At 43.3% G+C, this 12,134-nt stretch overlaps 1 protein-coding gene across 1 annotated transcript in view; it reads right to left on the bottom strand.

Moving 5' to 3' along the window:
• Window positions 1-12,134, bottom strand: part of poln (polymerase (DNA directed) nu) — a 76,260-nt gene that overhangs the window by 13,383 nt on the left and 50,743 nt on the right. The window contains exons 17-18 of the mRNA XM_029760333.1: window positions 12,020-12,131; window positions 5,519-5,601 (exon numbers count right to left, since the gene is read on the bottom strand). Coding sequence (XP_029616193.1) covers window positions 5,519-5,601; window positions 12,020-12,131 — 195 coding nt within the window. The remainder of the gene's footprint in view (window positions 1-5,518; window positions 5,602-12,019; window positions 12,132-12,134) is intronic.

Raw genomic sequence — 12,134 nt, 5'->3', positions numbered from 1 at the left:
GTCTTCACTATTATGGGACAATGTACAAAATAGTAAAAATTAAGAAAAACCCTGGACCCCAGCCACCCCAGTCATAGACTCTCTCTACTACCGCATGGCAAGCGGTACCAGAGTGCCAAGTCTAGGACAAAAAGGCTTCTCAACAGTTTTTACCCCCAAGCCATAAGACTCCTGAACAGGTAATCAAATGGCTACCCGGACTATTTGCATTGTGTGCCCCCCCAACCCCTCTTTTTTATGCTGCTGCTACTCTCTGTTTATCATATATGCATAGTCACTTTAACTATACATTCATGTACATACTACCTCAATTGGGCCGACCAACCAGTGCTCCCGCACATTGGCTAACCGGGCTATCTGCATTGTGTCCCACCACCCACTACCCGCCAACCCCTCTTTTACGCTACTGCTACTCTCTGTTCATCATATATGCATAGTCACGTTAACCATATGTACATACTACCTCAATCAGCCTGACTAACCGGTGTCTGTATGTAGCCTCGCTACTTTTATAGCCTCGCTACTGTATATAGCCTCGCTACTGTATATAGCCTGTCTTTTTACTGTTGTTTTATTTCTTTACTTACCTATTGTTCACCTAATACCTTTTTTGCACTATTGGTTAGAGCCTGTAAGTAAGCATTTCACTGTAAGGTCTACACCTGTTGTATTCGGTGCACGTGACAAATAAACTTTGATTTGATTTGAATGAGTAGGTGTGTCCAAACTCTTGACTGGTACTGTAAATATATAGAAAAAGTTATATCAGGAAATCATCTCAAAGTAATGCCACTGACTGCTTGCCCCATCTATGATGTGAGTGCAGAGATCACTATCGGCCATTCCACTCTAGCTCTGGCCCAAAGGAGATTCTAGTCGAGAGAGTCGTGGCTCTGTGTGCTCAGTATGTGAGTCTGTGTGTGTTTGTGTGTTCATAGGGTCAGAATGTTTGTGTATATTTGTGTTCACAGACTGCGTGTGTGTCTGTGTTCTGCAGCACTGTGTTTGTGTGTTCACAGTGTGTTTATTCGCAGCGTGTGTGTTCCGTGGCACTGTGTGTGTCTGTGTTCTGTGGGTTAACGCGCGGCTGGTGATGAATAATGTTCTGCCAGACAGAGGGAGCGCCAGGGATGGTGCAGCAGGAGGGGGCAGTTGGCCCAGCGGAGACAGGCGCTAAGCCCCAAATCTGTGCCAGTCTGGGGCCCCTGCCTGGGTGGACGTGCCCCCCGTGCCCTCTACACACACACACACCCGGGGAGACACAGGGAGAGAGTGTGAACATGCAGGGATAGTGTGAGTGTGTTTTGGGGGGACGGCGGCTCTATGTCACACAGAGAGATGGAGTTGGTCTGTTTGTGAAAATCATATACCTCTGTGTGAGTGTCAGTATGTATCTGTGCAGTATGGATGTGTGTGTGTGTGTGTGTGTGTGTGTGTGTGTGTGTGTGTGTGTGTGTGTGTGTGCACGCTCAAGAGTGTGTGAGTGTGTACAGGTGAGTCCGAGATAGAGGTAATTGACACAATGCTGATTTTCTCAAAAACAAATGAAATCACAAAAAAGTTGTCTGGACCATCCAACGGATGCCATTTACATCAAAAATAGAGATTTGGCTGTAAAAAAGAAAATGTCTCCACTTCAAAAGGCTTCTGAATTTTGTAATTTCCACTCTGACATTTCTGACTTGATCATTCACATTTCCTGTTGCTTCAGGATTATTTTCCTGCTGTAGCAAACTCGCTCAAATTAAGATCCTACATCTGTAATATGGTAGCTCAATGACTTTAAATCATTTTTACCACTATGATAACATTGTACCACTAGTAGGAGTGGGAACACCAATGATACATTTTAGGTAAATGGAGGCCACAAATGCTCAAATCTAATGTTATTTCCCTTCAGCAGCATACCACCCTGCATCCTATTGCTGGCTAGCTTCTGAACCTAAGCAGGGTAGCTACCTGGATGGGAGACCAGATGTTGCTGGAAGCAGTGTTGGAGGGCCAGTAGGGGGAACTCCCTCTGGTCTAAGGAGATCCCAATGCCCTAGGGCAGTGAAGGGGAAATTGCCCTTAGGGTGCTGTCTTTCGGATGGGACGTTAAACGGGTATCCTGACTTATCGTAAGAGTAGGGGTGTTAACCTCGCTATCGCGGCTAAATTCCCAACCTGGCCCCATTCCATCATGGCCACCTAATCATCCCCCTCCTTCCTAATTGGCATATATCACTCCTCACCTCTCCACCTGATAGCTGAAGTGTGGCCGCCTCATCCACACATTGGTGGTGGATGAGGTGAGTTTCCCCCTACTATGTGAAGCGCTTTGAGTACCTCAGTTGGTAGAAATGAAATCCAATGAATTTAAAATGAGTAACACTGGATTTAGACACACCATATGACCAGGCTAGAAATGACATACTAAAGGGGTGTGATTAGCATTTTTGACCCTTCACCTGATAACGGTTTACCACTGGAGATGTGTGTGTGTGTGTGAGTGAGGAGAAGGTCTATTGTAGGGAGTGAGCGAAGGCAACTGGCTGCCACAGGGTGAGTAAGGGGTGCAAGAAGGCAGTAGTGTGTGTGTGTGTGTGTGTGTGTGTGTGTGTGTGTGTGTGTGAGAGGCACCACATACCAGCTGAATGAGGTCAGTCCTGTGTGACCCTCTAGCCTCGTTACTGCTCACTCACATCTCTCTCTCTCCTTCTCCTCCACATCTCTCTATCTCTCTCCTCCACATCCATCTCTCTCTCTCCTCCACATCCATCTCTCTCTCTCCTCTTTCTTTCTTCCTCTCTCCCACACCTCTTTTCCTATTCAGTCTCTTTTTCTCTCCTCTCTTTCTTCCTCTCTCTTTCCCTCTGTCCCTCTCCCAGAGTGCAACAGTCAACACTTGGCCTCTTTCTCTTCTGACCCATTTGTGTGTGTCTGTCTCCATGGCCAATACCACCCCTCCCCCCTCCTCTTCTCTCTCTGCCTGATTATTGTCTCCAGGAGAAAGCTTCCTTTTAGTATTCCGTAACCAAGGAGACGAGCCACTAGGAAGGCTGTCTACGCTGAAAACGAACGCTCTCCCTTACTCCACTAACCCCCTCTCCTTTCCTCCCTGTGTCTTTCTCCTCCTTTCTCAGCTCCTCTTATCCTCATTGACGACAGATACACAATGTATCACGTCTTATGCTATTAAAAACATTCAAATCAGCCGTGAGGCTTCCTTCCCTCTCTACCATGCACACGCATGCACACACACACAGAGCCATAACGCCACATGTCATTGAAAGACCAAAGAATACTCCATCAAAGTCCCTTTGTCACTGAACGCACTCATCTGTGAAAAGACAAACACCCATACATGTCAGAGCTGTAACTGTGTGTGTGTCTAATGTATGTGTGTGTGCGTGAGTCTGAGTGGTGGTTCCCGGGCAATAATACTGCACTCGTCTGATCTCTGAACTGCGGACGGGAGAGGCTTGTCGACTCTCTCTCTCTCACACACACACACACACACACACACACACACACACACACACACACACACACACACACACACACACACACAAAACCATTGCCAGACCACTGCCAGCCATCACAACCTCTCAACGTCTCCCAATCCTCTACTACTGCCTGCCTGACAGCACAGCCTGAAGGCTCCCTTACTGCTACGCACACGTGTGTGTGTGTGTGTGTGTGTGTGTGTGTGTGTGTGTGTGTGTGTGTGTGTGTGTGTGTGTGTGTGTGTGTGTGGACGTGTTTAACTATACTCACAAGAATAGTAAACTTACAAACATTTTACCAACTGGGGACATTTTATTAGTCCACACAAGGTCAAATGCGATTTCTCGGGGGTTTAGGGTTAAGGTTAGAATTAGTGTTAGAGTTAGAATTAAGTTTAGAGTTGGGGTTAGGAGCTAGGGTTAGGTTTAAGGTTAAGTTAAGGTTTACAGGTAAAGGTTGGGGACAATTTGATTTTGAATGGGACTGAATCGTGTGTCCCCACAAGGTTAGTTGTACAAGGCTGTGTGTGTGTGTGTGTGTGAGTGTGAGCCTCTTGATGAGTGTGAGCCAACAGTGAGGTCCAGATACAGCAGCAAAGTGTGTGACTCAGTCTCACACAAACAACAACACTCATATAACAAGCTGTTAATCAACAGGCTAGAAATACATAACAGACAATGCAAAGTGACCCAGATACAGAATAGTCTTACACACACAGACACACACACTCACACACATTACACTTTTATGATACACATTCCCTCCACGTTAGAAATCTATGGTCATTGGGCCAGCGTTTTGAAATAGTTTCCATTGGCTACAGCAGGGAAATGTGTTGTGTTGTGTTGTGTGTGCGAGTGAGTGAGTATTAAACGGGCCACAAATGAAGAAGGCATACTTAGGCCACATGGGCCCTTTCTACATTCTTGCTCCCTCTCTGTTTTTTCCTCCCCCATTCTCTCTCTTTCTTCCACTCCCACTCTCAAATTAAAATTCAAGCTGCTTTATTGGCATGAAAAACATTGTGTCAATATTGCCAAGGCAACAATGTATACAATATACATTGTAATAAAATTATTAACAATAACAAAGAATTATATAAAATGGTAGTAAATAATAATACAAAATTAAATACAAAAATAACAACAATATAGTAGAAATGTAATAAATATAAAAAGCTAAACATGGGAAATGAAACTTTAACTAAATTATAACTAAATAACTGTCATCTTCACCAATAGATCAGTACTACAACTACCATCATCATTACTACTACCACCACCATCATTAAACTGCTATCATTACCATCACCCTAATATCCATGCCACTACTCTCTCTCTCTATCTCTTTCTTCCTCTCCCACTCTCTCTTTTTATTCCTCTCCCACTCTCTCTCTTCCTCTCCCACTCTCTCTCCCTCTCTCTCTCTTCCTCTCCCACTCTCTCTCCCACTCTCTCTCTTCCTCTCCCACTCTCTCTCCCTCTCTCTTTCTTTCTCTCCCACTCTCTCTCTTCCTCTCCCACTCTCTCTCCCTCTCTCTTTCTTTCTCTCCCACTCTCTCTCTTCCTCTCTCACTCTCTCTTTTTATTCCTCTCCCACTCTCTCTCTTCCTCTCCCACTCTCTCTCCCTCTCTCTTTCTTCCTCTCCCACTCTCTCTCTCTCTCTCTCTGTATTCCTCTCCCACTCTCTCTCTTTCTTCCTCTCCCACTCTCTCTCTCTCTCTCTCTGTATTCCTCTCCCACTCTCTCTCTTTCTTCCTCTCCCAATCTCTCCCTTTCTTTCTCTCCCACTCTCTCTCCCTCTCTCTTTCTTCCTCTCCCACTCTCTCTCTCTTCCTCTCCCACTCTCTCGCTCTCTCTTTCTTCCTCTTCCACTCTCTCTCTCTTTCTTCCTCTTCCACTCTCTCTCTCTTTCTTCCTCTTCCACTCTCTCTCTCTTTCTTCCTCTCCCACTCTCTCTCTTTCCCTGGTTAAGGGCGACTGAAGTGATGTGGCTAACTAACTGAGTCATGTGGGTAGTTCTTCTCACCTGCTCCATACACCACAGAGTAGACGATACGCTTGGCATGCTCTCTATCCTCTGAACTCACTTCTCCTTCACTCACACCCTTCCTAGAGAGACAGAGAGAGAAGGAAGAGAGAGAGTAGGGGAAGAGAGAGGGGGTGGGGAGAAAGAGAGAGAGAGAGATGTTATGTAAGGAAGTCCTACTGGAGTGCAACTCTGTCTGCAAAGTGAGAGTCCCAAAGGGCCTGACAAGGGACTGTAACATCACATCACAGAACATACTCACACACAGATGCACAGAGACATGCACACACATGGACACATACACACACACATACTCTGATTATCGACATGATAAGCTTCAACACTCTCTCTCTCTCTGTTATTCCCTCTCTCTCTGGTTTATCTTTCTCTATATATGTCCTCTCGCCCTCTTTGTTTTCTCTCCCTCTATCTGTTCTCTCCATCTCTACCTGTTATTTCTCTCTCACAGTTTCATTGCCGGTAGCCTCAGGGACAGACTTTCAAACCGTTTTATCTGTAGTACCTCCAGCCCTCTCACTCTCTTTCACGCACACACGCACGCACGCACGCACGCACGCACGCACGCAGAGCTGTCAAATTGTGGAGTCAGATGGTTGGGGCTAAAGACAAATTAAAAGTGCTCAGCACCACCTGGTGGACAGAGTATTTATCTATTCTAGACAGCAGTCTAATAGTGTTCTAGCAGTTCTAATAGTGTTCAAACAGTGTTCAAACAGCGTTCAAACAGAGTTCTAACAGAGTTCTAACAGTGTTTTAACAGTGTTATTAACAGTTCCAACAGCGTTCTAACAGTGTTCAAACAGTTATAACAGTGTTCAAACAGCGTTCTAACAGCGTTCTAACAGCGTTCTAGCAGCGTTCTAACAGTTCTAACAGCATTCTAACAGTTCTAACACTGTTCTAACAGTGTTCTAACAGTTGAAACAGCGTTCTAATAGTGTTCTAACAGCGTTCTAACAGTTCAAACAGCGTTCTAACAGTTCTAACAGTGTTCTAACAGCATTCTAGCAGCGTTCTAACAACGTCCTAACAGTGTTCTAACAGTTCAAACAGCATTGTAACAGTTCTAACAGCGTTCTAACAGTTCTAACAGAGTTCTAACAGAGTTCTAACAGCGTTCTAACAGTGTTCTAACAGTGTTATTGACAGTTCTAACAGAGTTCTAACAGTGTTCAAACAGTTCTAAAAGCGTTCTAACAGTTCTAACAGCGTTCTAACAGCGTTCTAACAGCGTTCTAACAGCATTCTAGCAGCGTTCTAACAGCGTTCTAATAGTTATAACAGCATTCTAACAGTGTTCTAACAGTTCAAACAGCATTCTAACAGCGTTCTAACAGTGTCCTAACAGCATTCTAACAGTGTCCTAACAGCATTCTAACATTGTTCTAACAGTTCAAACAGCATTCTAACAGCGTTCTAACAGTGTCCTAACAGCATTCTAACAGTGTCCTAACAGTGTCCTAAAAGCGTTCTAACAACGTACTAAAATCATTTTAACAGTTCTAACAGCATTCTAACAGTTCTAACAGCGTTCTAACAGCATTCTAACAGCATTCTAGCAGCGTTCTAACAGTTCTAACAGTGTTCTAACAGCATTCTAACAGTTCAAAGAGCATTCTAACAGTTCTAACAGTGTTCTAACAGTTCAAACAGTGTTCTAACAGTGCTCTAACAGTTCTAAAAGCGTTCTAACAGCGTTCTAATAGCATTCTAACAGTGTTCTAACAGCATTATAACAGCGTTCTAACAGTTCAAACAGCGTTCTAACAGTTCAAACAGCGTTTTAATAGTTCTAACAGCGTTCTAACAGCGTTCTAACAGCATTCTAAGAGCATTCTAACAGTTCTAACAGTGTCCTAACAGCGTTCTAACAGTGTTCTAACAGTTCAAACAGCGTTCCAACAGCGTTCTAACAGTTTAAACAGCATTCTAACAGTGTTCTAACAGCATTCTAACAGTGTTCTAACAGCGTTGTAACAGTTCTAACAGTGTTCTAACAGCGTTCAACCAGCGTTCTAACAGTGTCCTAACAGCATTCTAACAGTGTTCTAACAGTTCAAACAGTGTTCTAACAGCGTTCTAACAGTTCAAACAGAGTTCTAACAGTTCTAACAGTGTTCTAACAGCATTCTAAAAACATTCTAACAGTGTTCTAACAGCATTCTAACCGTTCTAACAGTGTTCTAACAGCGTTCTAACAATGTCCTAACAGCGTTCTAACAGTGTCCTAACAGCGTTCTAACATCGTTTTAACAGTTCTAACAGCGTCTTAACAGCGTCTTAACAGCATTCTAACAGCGTTCTAACAGTTCTAACAGCGTTCTAACAGTTCTAACAGCGTTCTAACAGTGTTCTAACAGTTCAAACAGCATTCTAACAGCGTTCTAACAGTGTCCTAACAGCGTTCTAACAGTGTCCTAACAGCGTTCTAACAGTGTTCTAACAGTGTTCCAACAGCGTTCTAGCAGCGTTCTAACAGTGTTCCAACAGCGTTCTAACAGCGTTCTAACAGCGTTCTAACAGTTCAAACAGCGTTCTAACAGTGTTCTAACAGTTCAAACAGCATTTTAACAGTTCTAACAGCGTTCTAACAGTGTTCTAACAGTTCTAACAGCATTTTAACAGTTCTAACAGCGTTCTAACAGTGTTCTAACAGTGTTCTAACAGCATTCTATCAGTGTTCTAACATCGTTCTAACAGTTCTAACAGTGTTCTAACAGCATTCTAACAGTTCTAACAGTGTCCTAACAGCGTTCTAACAGTGTTCTAACAGTTCAAACAGCGTTCTAACAGCGTTCTAACAGTTCAAACAGCGTTCTAACAGCATTCTAACAGCGTTCTAACAGCATTCTAACAGTGTTCTAACAGTGTTCTAACAGCGTTCTAACAGTTCTAACAGTGTTCTAACAGCGTTCAACCAGCGTTCTAACAGTCCTAACAGTGTCCTTACAGCGTTCTAACAGTAATCTAACAGTTCAAACAGCGTTCCAACAGTGTTCTAACAGCGTTCTAACAGTTCAAACAGCGTTCTAACAGTTCTAACAGTGTTCTAACAGCGTTCTAACAACATTCTAACAGTGTTCTAACAGCATTCTAAGAGCGTTCTAACAGTTCTAACAGTGTTCTAACAGCGTTCTAACAGTGTTCTAACAGCGTTCAACCAGTGTTCTAACAGTGTCCTAACAGCGTTCTAACAGTGTTCTAACAGTTCAAACAGCGTTCTAACAGTGTTCTAAAAGCGTTCTAACAGTTCAAACAGCGTTCTAACAGTTCTAACAGTGTTATAACAGTGTTCTAACAGCGTTCTAACAACATTCTAACAGTGTTCTAACAGCATTCTAACAGTTCTAACAGTGTCCTAACAGCGTTCTAACAGTGTCCTAACAGCGTTCTAACAGTTCTAACATCGTTTTAACAGTTCTAACAGCGTCCTAACAGCGTTCTAAAAGCCTTCTAACAGTTTAAACAGCGTTCCAACAGCATTCTAACAGTGTTCTAACAGTGTTCTAACAGCGTTCTAACAGTTCTAACAGTGTTCTAACAGCGTTCTAACAGTGTTCTAACAGTTCAAACAGCGTTCTAACAGTTCTAACAGTGTTCTAACAGTGTTCTAACAGTGTTCTAACAACATTCTAACAACATTCTAACAGTGTTCTAACAGCATTCTAGCAGCGTTCTAACAGTTCTAACAGTGTTCTAACAGCGTTCTAACAGTTCAAACAGCATTCTAACAGTTCTAACAGTGTTCTAACAGTTCAAACAGTGTTCTAACAGTGTTCTAACAGTTCTAACAGCGTTCTAACAGCGTTCTAATAGCATTCTAACAGTGTTCTAACAGCATTATAACAGCGTTCTAACAGTTCAAACAGCGTTTTAACAGTTCTAACAGCGTTCTAACAGCGTTCTAACAGCATTCTAAGAGCATTCTAACAGTTCTAACAGTGTTCTAACAGTTCAAACAGCGTTCCAACAGCGTTCTAACAGTTCTAACAGCGTCCTAACAGCGTTCTAACAGAGTTGTAACAGCGTCCTAACAGTTCTAACAGCGTTCTAACAGCATTCTAAGAGCGGTCTAACAGTTCTAACAGTGTTCTAACAGCGTTCTAACAGTTCAATCAGCGTTCTAACAGTTCTAACAGTGTTCTAACAGCATTCTAAAAACATTCTAACAGTGTTCTAACAGCGTTCTAACAGTTCTAACATCATTTTAACAGTTCTAACAGCGTCCTAACAGCGTTCTAACAGCGTTCTAACAGTTCTAACAGCGTTCTAGCAGCGTTCTAGCAGTTCTAACAGCGTTCTAACAGTGTTCTAACAGCGTTCTAACAGCATTCTAGCAGCGTTCTAACAGTTCTAACAGCGTTCTAACAGTGTTCTAACAGTTCAAACAGCATTCTAACAGCGTTCTAACAGTTCTAACAGTGTCCTAACAGTGTCCTAACAGCATTCTAACAGCGTTCTAACAGCGTTCCAACAGCGTTCTAACAGTTCTAACAGAGTTCTAACAGCGTTCTAACAGCATTCTAGCAGTTCTAACAGTGTTCTAAAAGTGTTCTAACAGTTCAAACAGCGTCCTAACAGCGTACCAACAGCATTCAAACAGCGTTCTAACAGTTCTAACAGCGTTCTAACAGCATTCTAACAGCGTCGAAACAGCGTCCAAACAGAGTTCTAACAGTGTTCTAACAACATTCTAACATAGTTTTAACAGTTCTAACAGCATTCTAACAGTTCTAACAGCGTTCTAACAGCGTTCTAACAGCATTCAAACAGTGTTCTAACAGTTATAACAGCGTTCTAACAGCATTCTAACAGCATTCTAACAGTTTCCTAACAGCGTTCTAACAGTGTCCTAACAGTTTCCTAAAACCGTTCTAACAGTGTTCTAACAGCGTTTTAACAGTTCTAACATCGTTTTAACAGTTCTAACAGCGTTCTAACAGAGTTCTAACAGCGTCCTAACAGCGTTGTAACAGAGTTGTAACAGCGTCCTAACAGCGTTCTAACAGCATTCAAACAGCGTTCTAACAGTTCTAACAGAGTTCTAACAGTGTTCTAACAGCATTCTAACAGTTCTAACAGTGTTCTAACAGCATTCTAAAAGTTCTACCAGTCCTAACGGCATTCTAACAGTTCCAACAGTGTTCTAACAGCGTTTTAACAGATCTAACAGCATCAAACAGTTCTAACAGCGTTCTAACAGTTTTAACAGTTCTAACAGCGTTCTAACAGTTCTAACAGCGTTCTAACAGTTTTAACAGTTCTAACAGCGTTCTAACAGTTCGAACAGCGTTCTAACAGCGTTCGAACAGTTATAACAGCATTCTAACAGTTCTAACAGCGTTCTAACAGTGTTCTAACAGCGTTCTAACAGTGTTCTAACAGTTCTTTTTTTATTTCTTTTTTTTTACCTCTTTTTCGGCCCAATTTCGTGGTACCCAATTGGTAGTTACAGTCATGTTTCATCTCTGCAACTCCCGTACAGACTCGGGAGAGGCGAAGGTCGAGAGCAACAGTTCTATCAGTGTGCCAACAGTTCTATCAGTGTAACAACAGTTCTATCAGTGTAGCAACAGTTCTATCAGTGTGGCAACAGTTCTATCAGTGTACCAACAGTTCTATCAGTGTAGCAACAGTTCTATCAGTATAGCAACAGTTCTATCAGTGTACCAACAGTTCTATCAGTGGGTTAACAGTGTTCTGACAGAGGGTTCTAACAGTTCTAATGGTCTCCCTTGTTTTTCTCACCACAGGGTCCCTTTTTAACATGCACACACACATTTCAAAAAGCGACCATGTAATCACTGCGGCGACCGGCCTGGGGGTGCCCTGACAGAGAGGAAGGAGCCTCATACGCCGGTTGCTGCTGTAGTCATGGCAACAAGGCTGCGAGCGTTTGAAGTGATGCTGCGGTTTGGGCAGACTGATGGGCTGTGTGTGTGTGTGAGAGAGTGTGAACGTGGGAATACAGTATGAGGCTCTGTGGATGAGTGTGTGTGTGTGTGTGTGTGTGTGTGTGTGTGTGTGTGTGTGTGTGTGTGTGTGTGTGTGTGTCTGGGTTGATAGGCTCATCCCAAACGGCTGAGTGGTGTGTGAACTGAGCATGCCCAAAGCAGTCCTGTTGAGTACAACTAAAAGACAGACAGAGAGGAGGAAACTAGCTAGTGCAGGGAGGAGAGGAAATCAGAGGTCATAGAACTATGAAACGAGAGGCAAAACTGTGTGAGATGATTGAATATCATATTAGTATGTGTGTGTGTATGATACTAAAAACTGCAAGACTGTGTGTGTGTGTCAATAGAGTTTGAGAGACTGTTTGTCTGTGATACCCCCCACTGCGAGACTGTTTGTGTTTAAGTGTGTGTGTGTGTGTGTGTGTGTGTGTGTGTGTGTGTGTGTGTGTGTGTGTGTGTGTGTGTGTGTGTGTGTGTGTGTGTGTGTGTGTGTGTGTGTGTGTGTGTGTGTGTGTGTGTGACCCACCACTGTGAGGCCAGCATGGTGAAGACGTCGGCCTGTGGGTTGTTGAAGATCCTCTGCAGCTCAGGGTCTGACGAGAGGTGAGCCAGCAGACGCAGTTCCACCTGGCAGAAATCTG

This window comes from Salmo trutta, chromosome 8, assembly GCF_901001165.1.
Source record: "Salmo trutta chromosome 8, fSalTru1.1, whole genome shotgun sequence".
Classification (NCBI taxonomy): domain Eukaryota; kingdom Metazoa; phylum Chordata; class Actinopteri; order Salmoniformes; family Salmonidae; genus Salmo; species Salmo trutta.
This window is presented reverse-complemented; position numbering and strand designations above follow the sequence as displayed.